Source organism: Nasonia vitripennis, chromosome 5, assembly GCF_009193385.2.
Source record: "Nasonia vitripennis strain AsymCx chromosome 5, Nvit_psr_1.1, whole genome shotgun sequence".
NCBI classification, from domain to species: domain Eukaryota; kingdom Metazoa; phylum Arthropoda; class Insecta; order Hymenoptera; family Pteromalidae; genus Nasonia; species Nasonia vitripennis.
Window position 1 is genome coordinate 9674008 of NC_045761.1, and position 16025 is coordinate 9690032.

Here is a 16025-nt window from a genome sequence, read left to right on the forward strand (position 1 = left end):
TCGCATTTTTCTGCGACTCTACACATCTAAAAATAACTCGATGTATTAGATAGATAGATTTTTATGCAGGATTGGGAAAAGGGTTAAAAAAACAAACTCAAACTCGCTCACATTTAAAATGTATCAGTTAGTGTATAATTTATTAAAGAATAAATACAGACTAAGCGCTATTCGAGTCGCTCCGTTTGATCGCCGCGACCACGTATAGCGCCGGGGGGCGCGTATCACTTAATCCTAGAATAAAATAATTAAAAGTACGAGATTCTTCCCTCCTCGTGTCAGATCCTCTCAGTCTGTGTTGCCGTCGGCGACGGGCCTCGTCGCGGCGACGTCGTGCTCCCTTACGGCTAGCTGCAACGACAGAATCGCATCGTTATAGCTATGCATATACCTACTCCCACGTACGTGATATTACAAAAGCGTATATTTCACCATTTGGCTATGCTCAAAGGCCTGCAGGCGTCCGAGGGCTTGTCGTAGGCGTAGCCCGTCTGGCAGTTGATGAGCTGAGGTCTGCGACTTCTGCAGACGACGACGCTCGTGCAGGCCTCGTTAAGTCGGTGGACCTCGCCGTTTTCGCAGGGAACCTTGGCATAGTCCTGGGGAATCGTGTGGAACACCTCCCACGGGCTCGTCGCTATCGTCGACGACTCGTACTCCTCGTCCTCCGTAGCCTGCTGGGCCACCTCCTGCTCCTGCGCGAGAGACGTGTGACGTTTTGTTTCTCTTTCAAAGACGCGCGACGCGAAGCTTCTTTTCAAGCCGACTGCTCGATCATTGCAAGCTCCGAGAAAATAAGAGCGTCGAGAGTTAATCCCCTCGGCTTGAATGAAATCTCATTACGCAACGCGAGAAAGAGAGCAAAAGGAGCGAAGCCAATCTCAGCGGTATCGGGTATCCAGCTCGCGACGAAAAAGAGAAAAGACCGTCATACCTTCTGGATGTCCTGCTCGAGCTCGGAACTGAGGGAGGCCTGTCGCTGCTGGTGTTGCCAGTTGTAGACGGCCGGAGGTGTGGGCTCGGGTTTGTGGATGCCGTGATGGAAGCCGCCTCTCAGGAGGAAGGAGTTAGGGTTGTTGTTGTAGGGGTTGATGGGTCCGGGTAGCTCGGGCTGCTGGGGGTAGGACGGGTTGGGGTTGGGGTTCTCGTTGCCGGGGTTGTTGCCGGGGTATCCTCCGGTGCCGCCGGAACTGCCGCCGCTGTTGGACGACTCGGTGGTGCTGGTGCTCGGCAGGGGCTTCGGAGTCGCTGCGCCCTTGCAGTCGACCTTGTTCGGGTAGTCGCAGATCTGCGTCTCCTGGGGGGCGGTTACAAGAATCGTGTATTCGCTATTATTCTCGAGAGGATGTTCGCATTTCAGATGCTTATGCAAATACGTAGAAGATTGTGCGCGTCGAGACCAGACGCTATTCTAAGAAACTCGATTCCCCAATTCTCGAGAGCCGATTCTCGTTGAGATGCGCGACGCGTCCGAATTTAAATCACTCGTGTGTACCGCATAAAACAGTCGGAACAAGGCACAGCTATTTTAATTATTTTTCGAGTAATTCGCCGAAGAAAAGTAAGACTATCGCGCTGTGTAAATTCCCCACTTAGCCAGAGGCTGCTATAATTGCGTAACATTATACACCGTTGGCATTAAACTAGAATACATTAAACATCCGCGCATGAGATATTCGAAAAATTCACGCGGCTCACGCGAAGGTTAACATTCTCGCGATTTTCCGCACGCTTCGCAGCCCAAGAGCGAAAGTGCACATAATGGGCTCAGCGCGCAAGTTTTACCGCACACACGTAAAGAGAGAGAGAGAGAGAGAGAGAGAGAGAGAGAGACGAAGATGCTTACCTCACTGTAGACTAGTCCCGCGGGGCAGCTGAACTTGATCGGCTTTCCGGCGACGCAGACGTAAAACACCGAGCAATTGGTCCCGCTTCTGTACCTTCCGTTCAAGTCCGGGCATCGCTTCGATCCCTCGGCTAGTGGTGGCTCTGCGCAGATCAGGCAAAGAATTTCTCACTGGCTCATGAGCCGCGGCTTTTTGCATTCCGCCGTTCGGATGAGCAAAAAACGTTCGCTGCGCAAGTATTTGCCTCTCCGAGATTTTTACGGGAGGAACGAATACGCGGCGCATTACACCGCGGCCGGCCGCGTGTAATTAGATTTTATTGTGTATGGAAGAGAGAGGGAAAGGGTCGAGAGGCTCTGTGAGAATGATTTTTTCTACCGCTACACGACGAACGTTTTTCCCCCCCTCGATCATCAGTTCCTCTCCAATTACGGTGAGGCCCCGCGCGTATACACAGTTCTAGAAATAGTCATGCGCATGTGCGGTTTATAGGTGCTATAGGTACTCACTCGGCGTGGGCTTGGCTCGGTTGCCGCACTGCACGTTGTAGTCGAAGTCGCAGAACTGCTTTTTCTCGTTGAAGAGCAGCCCGTTGGGGCACTGCTGCTCGATTACCACGTCGTCCCAGCAGTTGAGGTAGTGCGAGCAGCTCTTCGGGCTGGGGAACTGGCCCCTGTCCTTCAGGCAGCCGGCCGGTCTCACGGGCTTGCCGGGCTTTCCGGGAATGGGGTTGGGGATCTCGTTGGGGATCTCGCCGGAGCCGTCGCTGCCGCCGGTGCCTCCGGTACCCCCGGTGCCACCGGAGCCGTTAGAGCCTCCGGTACCACCGGTACCACCAGTGCCGCCGGTACCACCGGTACCACCGCTGCCGCCTTGACCGGGATATCCACCGGTGCCGCCCTGGCCGGGGTATCCGCCGGAACCACCCTGGCCGGGATATCCGCCGGAACCTCCTTGACCGGGATATCCGCCGGAACCTCCTTGACCGGGATATCCACCGCCGCCGCCACTGCTACCACCGTAGTACTGACGACTCTCGATGTTCTGGGCCGGTACCACCGGGTCCACCGCGTTCGGGGAGATGTCCTGCTGCGGGTCCCAGAAGCCCGCGTCCACGGAGGTCGATGCTCCTGTTTTCGGGAAGATCGGATTTTAATCGAAATTCAAAAAATCCATACACAATGCCCAACGCAAAAAAAAAACCCGAATACACGCTCCGGCACTACCCTCCAAGCTCGTAAATCCCCCCTCGAGTCCCGCTAACTAAGGAACAAGCCCGCGAGCGCTTGCAAAGTACACCGCAGCGATCCATTAGCCCGATAAAGCTTCGCGGACGCGCGCGCGCGCTTACCATATAAGCGGCGAAGCCTATAGTACACACGGTATGTTTAAGCACACTCACCTTCGCTGCGGCCGCGGTTCTGCCGCCCCCGACTCGTCCTCCTCGCCTCGGTCACCGCCGTCGCCAACAAGCACACCGCGACGACCACGTAAAGCTTCATCGTGGATACCGTGTCGTTCGAATGACAAAGAAAACCGGTGAAGAAAAAAAATCGTCGCACTTGGATACAACAAACTAGAAGATGCCGTGAGTGCAATTCGAACAGATTCGCTACAGCGGAGAGAAGAGCTCGTGTGTCCGGCGGGCTCGTTTCGCCGGCTGAAGATGCGCTGGTCCATGGCTGACCCAGGGCTTTATACATAGGGCTGCCCCCACCCGCGGTCCCGGCAGCGCCGCCGCCACCGCTGCCGCTGCTGCCGCTGATGCTGCCACGCACAGGACCCCAATTACGCGCGCAGGACTCTCTCTCTCTCTCTCTCTCTCTTTCTTACTCCGCGAAGGAAGAGCGGAGAGCGATGGACCGAAAAAAGAGAGGAGGGAAAAATAATGCGCGCAAAGAGAGAGAGAGAGAGAGAGAGAGGGAGAGGATGATACGGAGTTATGCGCAAATTCGAGCTCGCGAGGATTTTTTCCCGAGGCGCTCGCGGCATCAAGGTCGCGGGGTATAAGCGCTATCGGCGGAGATAACGCCGCATCCCTTACGCTAGAGTATATACTGTATACTAGAGAGAGAACCGGTTGCGGAGGGGGATAGATAGGCCGCGGAGGCTATCGCGTTATGCTAATGGCTGGGATCTCGCGGCTTGACGACAGGATTTTCTCTTTGCGCCGAATAAAAGAAGGAATCGCGGAACGGCCGCTGTTTATTTATTATTTTCTGGAATACTAGCCGAGAGCCTACAATTATCCTTATTGCGGCTCTTCTTTCTGGCTTATATGTGTGTGAGAGCGCGGAAGAATTTATTCGGACGTTAATATTTATGTTTGCGGTCGAGAGCAGCCGATCGGAGACCGGAATATGAAGATTTGAGGTTTAATCGGCCGGGGAGCTTTTCATTTGTGTACGCGGCGCTCTCTCGGTGATAAATCCGGGAATTGCGATTTGACGAGCTGTATACTATATACAGTGACTCGTATCTCTCTCTCTCTCTCTCTCTCTCTCTCTCTCTCTCTCTCTCTCTCTCTCTCTCTCTCTCTCTCTCTCTCTCTCTGACCGATACGAAATCGTTTGGATGAGACAAGCGAGGAATCTGCATTTTAATTGGATATCCGCTTGCGCACAGAGGGCTGAGTATGAAACGGAAATCAAAAAGCGCGAACCTGTTATACACTCGCGCCGCGCGATATAACTAAAAATAGATGAGGATCAAAAAATGATTCTAATGACTCAATCGTAATTTGTCTCGCTGCGAAAAATCGTCATCCGCCGCTCGGACTGGAAGGAAAACGATCTTTGCCGATCGTGAGAGAGACACACACGCGGGGAGATCGATTGCGTGCACGCCGCTGGGCTGCAGGCGCGTTAAGGGAGCAAAAAATGATCGCGAGCGCAGATAATATGTTAAATGATCCTAATGAGCGGAAACCGGTGACGAGACGCCGCCGAGGGAGAGAATGTCTATCTATGGCTCTCACTCTGGTAAGGTTTTGCGAAAATTTTCTTCTGCGCAGGATAGTAGCCGTTCGAAGAAGAATAAAGCTCGATGACGTCAATGGGGTGGTATACAGAGAGGAGCTATTCATTTTTCAAAATAGGGCCTTGATTTTATGCGTGACGAGATGATCGTTGTGTGTTTGATGCGTTGTTAGTCTTGGTAGCGAAAGTGGCTCTGGAAAATGGTTGGATTTTTTGCAGCTTTGTAATTAAAATTAATAAGATAGTTTTAATCTAATTGAATTTCCGGATACTTTTCGAGACCACGCGCTAAACGACGTCGCTTTAGATTCGCGTAATTTCGTATGAAAATAGCAGAACTTTGTCGGTGCGCTATCGGTTAACGTAATTTCCAATCAGGGACGCCGGTGGCAAGGCCACGACTAAATTGCTTCTCACACTTATCTAGGCTGTATTTCACTCCGAAACATGAGTAACAGAAACGCGTACTGCGTTAATTATACAAACCTGCGCATAAATCCTCTCATGATTAACGCAGCTCGCTTTATCATACTACTTTTATCAGCCGCTGATCTAGCATTAATTCTCTGAAACATAATATCCCCCCCCCCCCCCAAAGCTCCTGTAAAAAACGAACAAAGCGGCTGTACACTCGAACAATTCAACAAAAACATTCAATTACCCCGACGTGAGGATAAAAGCCGCGACTAAACATTTCAGCCTAAGTACGGAATAACTTCTCTCCCTCCGCAGAGCCATTAAAGAATTCGCTCTCTCGCACACGCATCGAGGAAACTTGTAGACGTTGTCTTGCGCGCACGCACACGTCCAGCGGAAATCCAAAAAAGCCCCCGAGAAAGAGAAGTATATCCTCGCGTCGTCGTTCCGAGAAAAATATATAGAACGTCTTGGGTGTGTAACTCAGAGCCTCGATAAGGATAAGCCGCGCACTTTCGGCTTTAATTATACGAAACGACACGAGCGAGAGACTCGAGAGGAATTCCGTAACGCGACACGCGCTATACCGATCCTCCTTTTGCGTGTGTAGTGTTTATACGAGGGTATTTGCGGTTTTCATAGGGTTTGGAGTTTTACCGGTTTTTCGGTATTACATTGTCTTGCGGTTTGCGACACGCGAGGCTAATACGTATTTATAGACGCGAAGGCTGCGAAGTAAATAAAAAAAAATATGTATGCAGGCTTGTTTTGCTTGTTTAACGACAAACTAATCTCGCTTTATCATTTACGAGACGCTGCGCGCGCTGCTTAGAATACTGATGGGACTTTAAAGAGTTCCATTAGTCAAGGTCGCTTTCGTTCTCGTCTCGATCTCCTCCGCATTTCGCAGATCTTTATCGTCCCTCGCGACGTTCTCTCTTTCGACTATATACACCTATTCGATGCGTATCGAGTAATTCCTAATTATCTTTTTAAAAAAAAAACTCAAAACTGACTCACATCGAGTCCTGAAATCAATTAACCTATACACTGCCGCAATGCCGGTACTTTATTTCGATCCTCGATCGAATTCCGTTAGCACAGCTGCATCACATCGGCAAACAAAACCGCGCTATAACTGTACACGCATTCGATTTAACGCGTGCTTGAATCCAGGAATCCCATTAAAAATTTCGATATACGCGAGGGAGAAAAAACGGTCAAGAGTCCAAAAGCGTCCTTGTCCCAATATATACAATGCGTATGCACGCATATATACAGCGCGAGGCTTATCCTCGGCGAATTATCATAAGTTTCCGCTCGTGCTTATACGATCTGTAACTGTACAGCAGGTCGCGAACGTTCTTACGTCGACGTTGTACATTTCTCTTCTCCCGCGCGAGGCCCATGCAAATACACAACGCGGAGAAAGGAGCGCACCGGGTACTTATTATAGAGAAGCTGCTCAGAGGAAGAAGAAGAGGAGGAGCGTGAAAGAGAAGAGCGCGGCCTCCTTGTCCTTGCGGCCCTTACGTCACGGGGCGCGATTTCAGAGCCGCGCGCGAGTCGTCGAACCTTTTCTTCGTGTCTCGGCTCGGCTCTGCGTTTATTATACGGAGGGAATCGTTCGTTAATCGCCGATTTTTTCCCCCGTGGAAATATATTAAGGGGAGAGCCGAGAGCGAGAGCTTCTGGCGGAGACGATGTATCTGCTTGAGATTCATCGAATCGGCGAGTGCGTCGATTTTCCCGCCAAGGTCGTTTCTTTACATCCGAAGAGCGAGCTGCATTATAGACCCATTCATCAGAGCTCGATCGGCGCCTGTATGGCCGATGAGCCTATTCGTGCGCGCGCGCGTTAGTCCGGAAAAAAGGGCGCAATTTGTTCAAGGCGACCGGCGCAAGAAAGCTCCGCCGGCTATGTGTATGGTGTAAAAGCGAGCAGTACACGCCCCAGCGCTCGTCCCCGCGCTCTTTGATCCAGAACGACGTGCTAAAAAGCCTCTATATGGAATCCCATTAGGCCGGGCGTAAAATAGCCGAGTAATCCTACTGGACGTATAACCAGTTTTCCTATATAGCCGCTCGCAGTGAAAAAGAAAGATGTACTTTCGTAATACGTTATGCTGATCTCTCTGCAAATTGGTAATAATGAGGCGGCGCACGCGCGCAGCTCTTTGTGTGTGTGTGTGTGACGCTTATGGATAAGATTCCGTCGTTTAATAGAGACGAGCGCGTGTTTTTCACCGAGAGTGACGGGGAAGCGGCAGGTTGATTAATGGAATTTGATTTTTATCCCGTATTATTTCAATCAAGACTACTATAGTGAAACGCGACGATTAATTTTTATAGTTTCTCAATTGACCGGGTGCAGCTCAGGGTGGCGTACGTCAAGGCTGCTCGGCGAGGAAAATATAGTATTTAGCGCACGGCTCGTTACTGCCAACACACGTATACGTATACCTACTCCGTGAAATTTTATACGCTCGCATTTTCTCAAACGAACACGGGAAAACTCTCAGCGACGTTTTATACGCATATTCAGCCGTAGATTTCCTCGATAGAGCCAAGACCCCGTGTGGATTTAATTACGCCAAAAACAATCCGAGCAATTGGCGTTATAAAGCCGTCGTCGGAGAACGAGTTCCCTCGATGAACTCGAGAAGTAATGGACGTACAAGTAGTCGAGCTATCCCAGTGATTCGTATTAATAAAAGCAGAAGCACCGCGCAGTAGCGTCGGCGCCTCGTTAAAGCACACATCGCGCCTATACGTAACGCGTACATTACGTAAATCGAGGCGGAAAAGCTGCTACGGAAAAAATAAAGAACGAAAAGCCCACACGGAATATCTCGTGCTTGCCGCGACATTATCCCTCGGCTCCTTGTCAAGGCAATTACGTAATTAATGCGAAATAATCCGTTATCGCGAGCTCGCGGAGAGTCTCTCGTCCCTCGGCGGAGCCTACATAGCAGGGCACCTTTAACCGGCTTTACGGCCGTGCGAATCGAATAACGCGAGAGAGAGAGAGAGAGAGAGAGAGAGAGAGAGAGAGAGAGAGAGAGAGCCTCCCGATGTTCCCCCGGCCTCGCGCGTGGTGTGCCTGTAAAAAAAAGGAAGGATCGACGCGAGAGAGTATATCTCAGCTCTCCTTTTGCTCGTCTCGAGAATTCGGCCGGATCGTCGACTGATGCGCTGGGCTGAAGCTCGGCCGCTGTTGGTTTATGCACTCGCTTGCAAGAGAGAGAGAGAAAGAGGTATGAGCCCCCGGTGCGCTTTTGTTTTTGTCTCGGCAGCGGCGGTGCTTTTCGGGCTTAGTTAACGGGGTATATGTATATGCGTTAGAGGATTATACTTCGAATGCCTTCGAGGGGCTATAAAAGATAATGAGGACAATGGGGGACGTTAACGAGAGACGCGCGCCGTTTTTTCCGGTTTCGATATATTTATTCGTTATCGGAAATTCCCGCTCAGCCGCTTTTGAATCGGGCTGTTTAAATTTAGCGCGCGTCCCAATTTCCGAGCTTGATAAGGATTCTGGGCTACTGCTGCTGCTGTAACACTTTTGAAAAGTCGAAAATTTGAAATTCCACGTGCGTTATCGAGAGGACGACGTGCACAAGAGAAGTGAAGTGAGACAGAGGGAACAGGTTTTGCAGCGGCGAGAGGAAGTTTAGTCGACTTTTGAAATTAGTACGAATGCATTAAACGGCTAAAATATGCGCGCAATTAGTGCGCGATTCAATGTGAGAATAAATATATCCTTCGTCTTTGCAGGGAAGAGCTATTTGTGTATATACGCGTCGAATGTGTACACAGGCTTTTAAAGATAGCAAACAAAACGATATCTTTTGTAAATAGGGAAATTGCTTTTTAAAAAATATCCCCTTTGTGCGCAAGAGATAACGCAATTTTCAGCGGCATTATAATTGATATCGAATTTTATACTCCCGACTCTCAAGGACTAGGAATAAATTCAATTACTTATCTCTAGGCCCGTATCGATTGAATCGGAAAAAGGACGCCCGTGAGAGAGCTTAAGCTTTTTTCCGCTAAAGTTTCCCAGAACTGGTTTAAACCCACGTAAATTGCACAAAGAAATTTTAGATAAGCCTTTTATCCCTCCTCTCGATATTTTCACATTAGGAAACGACGATCTAGGGACGCGCGCGTATGATAAACTCGAATAAATTTCCACGGCTTTAGATTACTTCGGCCGCGAGCCCGATGTCGTTTGCATTTTACAACGCCGTGGATATTTTTCAATGTAAAAATAAGTTTCATATCTTTAAGTATTATTACACAGCGAGGATTAAATAGAAATTAAGCAGCCAATGATCGTTATACAGAAGCGGCGAGCGCGCGCTGTTGGCAGTAAAAACTCAGCGTGAAAATTCTCGTCACTTAATTATTGTCTTATTTTCGCTCGTCGTCCCCGCCGTGCACTTGGATTTTTACGAACAGGCTCTTTTTTCTGGAATTTCTTCTTTTATTTCGAAGCGAAACTTGAATTCAATTAAATGCATTTTTAGTGTACGACCCGCGGAGAATCCGAGTCACTGTGCCACATATGATTATCCTAAATAAAAATTCAAAAGTGACCCGTTACACGCAGAAGTGCATTAATTTTTTCCCCCAAAATTATAATACCGAAACACGTACGCACTGGCTCCATTACAATAGTATTCACACGGCACACTTGGTACAGCGGAAACGTCGCAAATAATTTTTCCAATTAGCAATACCCATAGCTTATACAAGGATAATATTATACAACGCTTAATTGAACAAGCCGCAGTACCTCTTTAAACTCCCATACGGTCTTGAATTACCCCTTAAATCGTCCGCACCTCGCGCCAATTCAATTATAATATTAATGCGTCAGTCTCGGCGCTCGTAAAATCGATCATAAACGAAATTCAATAATCAATCTCTTCGCGCGCCATAGCAAGTGCACAAAAAAAATAAATATTCCGCCCAAGGCAGGCGTGCGCCCGGGAGACGTGAATAATTATAAAGCTTCTCTCTCTCTCTCTCTCTCTCTCTCTCTCTCTCTCTCGCGAAGAAATTTATAGGGCTTCGGTATCTCGGCTCATCGTCCTTTTTATTGTCGCGCGGCTCCTCCTCCTCCGCAATAAGGAAGACCGGCCGGTCCTCCGCAGGATGGGATTCGGATAAAAAGAAAGAGTCAAAAGGATCAGACGAAAACTCGGTGAGTCAGAGCTGCGGATAATATTATAACGACGCCGGCGCATTTTTTCCGCGGCGGCCTTCCCGAAATTTCGCCGCTTTATAGTGCGCTCTCTCTCTCTCTCACTTGCACGCGTGGCCCGTTATGCAGAACAGTTACATCCTAAAAATCGCGGTTTTTACGGTGCATTTCGATTAAGCGAATTTACGCCCGCCGCAATTCGACGCGATATAACGTTCGCTGTGCAATAATTTTAGACGACACGCTCGACGCCGCGAACAACAACGGCTGGAAAAACCTCGCGACCCCGTTGCCTTATCGAGGTATCTCGAAATCTCGCGGCGCGTAAAGGAGAGAGAGAGAGAGAACTCGTACGCTGTAATAACGCGAGTAAAGGAGGTGGAGGGCAAAAAGAAGCTGGAAAAAGCTACGCAGCGAGCTTTAGGCGAGTTAGCTTCATTCGTGACTCGAATAGAGCTGCCTCTCTCGGGTAACATCCTCCCTCGACCTTGGGGCTGCTGCTGCTGCTGTTGCCGAGAGAGAGAGAGAGAGACAGAGAAGCTTGACTGGCCGGTGTGTACAGTGTATACACGTATACATAAAGTCGCGACGAATCAGAGACGATTATTGCGAGGCTACTGCCCCCGGGGCGTCGTTTCGCTGTCAGGCGTCTTAACTTTCGGAAATTAAGACTGGCAGTTTTTCTGCCGCCGATATGCATAGTCACGCATAGTCTGTAGAGCTAATAGCGTGACTCTGAAATTCATCAGTTTTACACACACACACACACACACACAGGCCTTAACACACTGCATCCCTTTTATTAACGAGAGACAAAGCGAGCTGCATCAGATCGGCTCTAAGCCAACTAATCAGCCGGTCGGCGCACAATGATACGGCAGAAGGGAAACCGCGCGGCTCATGCTCCTGTTTCTCGCATCCTAATGCGTATAATAGAGCGAGAGCATAAGAGACGAGCCGCTTCGGATGCAAATCGCGCCTGTATGTATAATGCCCCGCGCGCGCTTCTCCTTCTCAGCTCTCTTCCTCTATCTCTCTCTGCTCTGGCGTTGATTTACATTTGGTCTCTCTCGCTCTGCCTTTGTCGTCGTCGGGACTTATCTTTTTACCCTTGGCCTCCATATGCCACTGCGCGTTGCAATGCACCTCTTGTATTAAATAGCCGTTTTTTGTTTTTTTTTCGTCTTTTGGACTAGAGTCCTGCGTTTTTTCACTACTCTTTGATGAGTTATGCGCGAATGCACCAGGCGACAGTCGAGAGAATGGGCTTCTTTTCTGTGATTGATGTCGTGGTGGGTTCACCGTGTGCTGCTGCTGGAGTTTTTTTTAGAAAAAAAAAGAGTTTAGCGGAGGACTGTTGCGGTTGTAATATTTGTGCGATGATGGGTTTATGATATAGGGAAAAGGATGATACGCTGCGGAGATAAGTCAGCCGTGAAATTCCGTTTGGGGATTTGTGTAAACTCTTTGCCTCGTGCGACTCCAGGGAATGTATGTGTGTATAAATAAGCTGCAGGAGTGATGAAGAATGGCAGTTTTTGCTAAGAGGTGTGTGGTGTATTGTGTATTAATAGAAACATGTGACATCGACTTTTTTCCAAGATAACAATACACTGCAGGTATTTAAATTTAGCCGAGAAGAGCCGTTGCGCAAAATCATTTCTTTCACATAAAAAAGACACGCACCCTTACATGCACGCGAGATAAGTTTTTACACGTACTTCTTCAAAATCTGATCGGAGAGAGCGAGTATAATCAAATTTACGAGCCTCCTCTCGAGCACGATCGTCGAGTCCCTAAAATAAAAGGGACACGGTGTATAGATGTCCCGATAGTAGTTAATACGCGGCTTTTTTAATTAATCATCCGCCGATAATTCACATTAACGGTGTTTATCTTATAATACGCGAACAGCTTCTTCTTCATCTTCTCCTTCCCGTCGATTTTTTCGCTTTTCGATCGTCACTTCAAGATAGCAGCGCAACCGGTATATACAACATACTCGTGCAACAATGCTCAATACTGCGAAAAATACAGTTAGAGGAAAGAGAGTGAGCGATCCATTTTATTATCGCTATCGTAATGGCGCAACGATAAAGTGTGTAATAATACCCCACGCCTGTACAGGCTGATTTTTTGCTTTTGTATTGTACACGCCCCGAAAGATTTTTTCGTGCGGATTAACAGTTGGGCCTCAGGTAGTCTTAATCGCTGCGGCTCGGGGATTCCCCGGGCGGCTTTGCAGCGCAGAGTCAGCGCGCGCTAACGAGCGTGATCAAAAAGACATTGCCAAAACGGCCGAGATGCAAACATGAGTTTAAAATAATTGATAGGATGATCTGCGTTAAGGTTGGAGTCCTTAATTTGCGGCTTTTTTGGAATTTCAATATGCTATACTAGATTTTTGTATGGTTATATTTTAATGGATTTAGTGTAATCGTATGAAAGCAGTTAGTTCTTTTCGAGAGAATTAAGGACCATGGGGTGACTCAAATAACGTCGCACTTCCTTTACAAACTTATAATCATAAAAACCTCCGATTTATCTGAATTATACCAGAATATTGTACGCATGCGAATGCAGCTCGCGCGTATTTTTCTTCGGGGGGAAAAGTGATTCACGGAAAGCCACCCACGGCTGCACAAAAATACCGCTACGGAATATCCCGAAATATATCTACTCCTGTAATGCAGCATTAACGCAATAAAAATACCACCTTAATTGTCTTCAAAAAATCTAATCCTTTTTAATTTCAATCAAGATTAAAAGAGGCACGTGTCCCCCGAGCCACTGGAATTCCCCCGACTACCTCGCTTCCACAGACACGGTATAGACAGAGCGACAAAGCAGAGAAGAAATAAAGGAATAAGGGACATCGACCAACGGTATCCAACAGCGGCGCGACGATAAGAGGCGTAAGCACGAGAACAAAAACAAAAAATATTCCGTCCAAAGATAACGAAGCGCGTGGGCATTATACGGGTGCGAGAAAAAAAAAGAGCTTCGGCGATTTCCGGGACCCCCGAATTTCCGAGAACAGCTGCGTTTATTAAAACCGGCTGTATGATGCTCGAGAAGCTCGTTGGCGCGTCGTTTTGTCGAACCCGTCATTTCACCGCGATGAGGCCATCAGGGCCAATTACCGCGCGCGCATGCACACCTTGTACCTTGAGTTATGCGCTGCTTCGTCTCGGTAAACTCCGCGAGCCTTGGATAACTGATATACTGCAAAACTTGAACGACAGCTCGTTACAATCTAAAATCAATGGATAGGCTAGATAGTTCGATAAATAACAAAACGTCTTTCCATCGTCCGCGTATCGGAAAAAAATTCCCACAAACGAGGCGGGCGCGCCTCCGCACCTCAAATCGCAATATTATGCGAAGCATCGGCGAACTCGTATATAAAACATCCTCTCTCTCGAAAACTGTTGGAGTCGTTGCTTCGTAATTAGGCTGTTGACGTCGAGGAGGAGTAGCCGATGGAGATGCACTTATGCGCTTCTTTCACGTGCCCGCGCGACGTGTATAATGAAAAGGCTCGCGATCTGCAGAGGCGGTTACGTATTATATACACTTCCCGATGACGACTCCGTATTCGTAGGTACATATACAGCGATCGCTTCCTTATTAGAATCCGAAAATGCAGCGCTGTGGTTATTTTTCGTTATTTTTTTCGGTAGCCTCGTGCAATTTGCTCGATCGAATTATGCTAAGAAGCGACTTAAGATTTCGATGATGCTTCTCTCTCTGCTTTATTTTCTCGCGCATAACCCTACAGTTTCCCCGTTCACGCGCGCGCGAGATTTTTTCAAATTCGACGCGCGCTTATCTGAAAAAGCACTTATACGAATTTCTGCTCGACGAGATACGCCGTCCGGTTCTCTCCCCCTCGCGTTTTTAAGCATCGTTTTGTTCTCCGGCTCATTAAATTATTCGCAAAAAGAGATGTACACAAACGGACAGAGCCTCCGGTATAAATTATAGATACAGTATCTGTACTCGAACGTCGAAGCGGGTATACGTCGTCTGAACAATCCAGCCCTTTACCACTACTACCTCGCTCATCTGGTTTCTAATGGTTCGACGGGTATTATCTGCACCTGCGCGCGATATAAATAAGAATCTTTGTTCGTGCGTAACTGAAAAATACACAGCATCAGTACCTTCATCAATTCCTCGCGAATTAAGAAGCCTCGAGAGATATTACCTCGAGCAGCAGCAGCAGCCGGTATAATATAGTTCAGCTGCGCATCGCTTCTCCCGCGCATGTTATTAATGTCCTACACGGGCTAAGTGCGTGTAAACACGCGGCGCATATTGTATGCATACCGAAAGGGCTACTCATCACCGAATCGTCGTAGCTTGTATGCATATATTCGTCGTTTGGCAAACAATTTGTACGGCTTCTCTCTCTTGCGCGCGCTCGAGAATAATCCCTCTGGGATCCGCATATTTATGCCGACTTTTTCTACGAAGCACCGTCCCTTCTTCTTCTTCTTAGCGCTGAATATACTCCCTTTTCTCGCGATTTTACGAGCAGCCTCTCGCGGCAATCTATTTCTTTTGTTCCTTATATTCCCTGTATTTCGTTTCCTGTTTCGCGCTTCTATTTTTACACGCTCGTGGAGGCGCTGGACGATGTTCACCGATATGCTTCTTTTCTTATTCAGTCCGTGGGCCGTTCGATAAGATGTTTCGAACGAGGAAGTATGTCCTTAATACTATATCGATATGAACATAATAGCGGTTTTCAATTACACCACGATGCATCGTCGTTTTAATCAGTTCACTGATGGACGAGTTTTCGGATGATTAATGGCGCAGGAATGAAACGAGCTTAATGCGAAGATCCGCATCTCTTTTGTACCCCGTGTACACGCGCTGATAAGGCCCATAACTCTGCAGCCGCACAGCACAGACGCTGGTCCTTCTTTGTTTGCATATTATCTCGCTTGCAGCGAGTTCGTTTTTTAAAAGCATTCATACGCTCCTTATATGTATATCAGCGTATTTGATTGAACCGTCGGCACACAGCCGATCCTGAAATAACAAGCTGTACACGCCAAGTTTTCCTTAAACTGTCAAACACAAAAGTCCAAAAACACGAGCCTTCCCCGAAACTCATCGCACTGCGCACACGTCATCCCCCAAAAGCAACACACACACGTCGTCGCCCTCCAACAATTGGACCTCTCGCGCGCAAGTCCCGGCTATCTATTTTTACACATCTACCTTTCTCGCTCTCTCGCGCGCACACTCGTATTATATATACCTATGTACACATAACTCTTCTCTCGGCCGGCCACATTTCTTTCCGCTCTCAGCTCTCGTCCGCCGCTGCTACACGTGCCGGCGTCGCGAGATCGGGCCCTTTTTTCTCTCTCTCTTTCTCTCTCGTCTTGGTCCCTCGCTAAGCTATACATATACAGACGCAGGGACGTGCAAGTGTGAGAGAGAAAGACGAGATCGAGGGACAGAGACTCGATCCGGTCTTTTGGGCCTCGCAGAGGAGGCGAGAGGAATGCGCTGCGCTTCTTCTTCTCGAGGGGGCTGAGAGCGACCGCACGA

The 16025-nt window shown here is 48.4% G+C and overlaps 1 protein-coding gene across 1 annotated transcript; it reads right to left on the reverse strand.

Moving 5' to 3' along the window:
• Positions 1–112: 112 nt before the first annotated feature.
• LOC100124074 (putative cuticle collagen 145) lies at positions 113–3931 on the reverse strand. The gene is made up of 6 exons (XM_001608200.4): positions 3250–3931; positions 2357–2977; positions 1847–1989; positions 935–1297; positions 433–695; positions 113–351 (listed from the first exon to the last, which is right to left on the reverse strand). Exons 1-6 carry the CDS (start codon positions 3548–3550, stop codon positions 348–350), a joined length of 1695 nt encoding a protein of 564 aa, XP_001608250.2. The 5' UTR covers positions 3551–3931; the 3' UTR covers positions 113–347.
• Between the last annotated feature and the right edge of the window lie 12094 nt (positions 3932–16025).

What these genes read in the sequence shown, in the direction of transcription:
- LOC100124074 (XM_001608200.4), bottom strand. Translation starts at nt 3,550, where the DNA reads ATGTATAAAGCCCTGGGTCAGCCATGGACCAGCGCATCTTCAGCCGGC. An exon ending in GAACCGCGGCCGCAGCGAAG is followed by an intron (nt 2,978 to 3,249) that starts GTGAGTGTGCTT and finishes TCCCGAAAACAG; the next exon opens with GAGCATCGACCTCCGTGGAC. An exon ending in TCGAGCAGGACATCCAGAAG is followed by an intron (nt 696 to 934) that starts GTATGACGGTCT and finishes TCTCTCGCGCAG; the next exon opens with GAGCAGGAGGTGGCCCAGCA.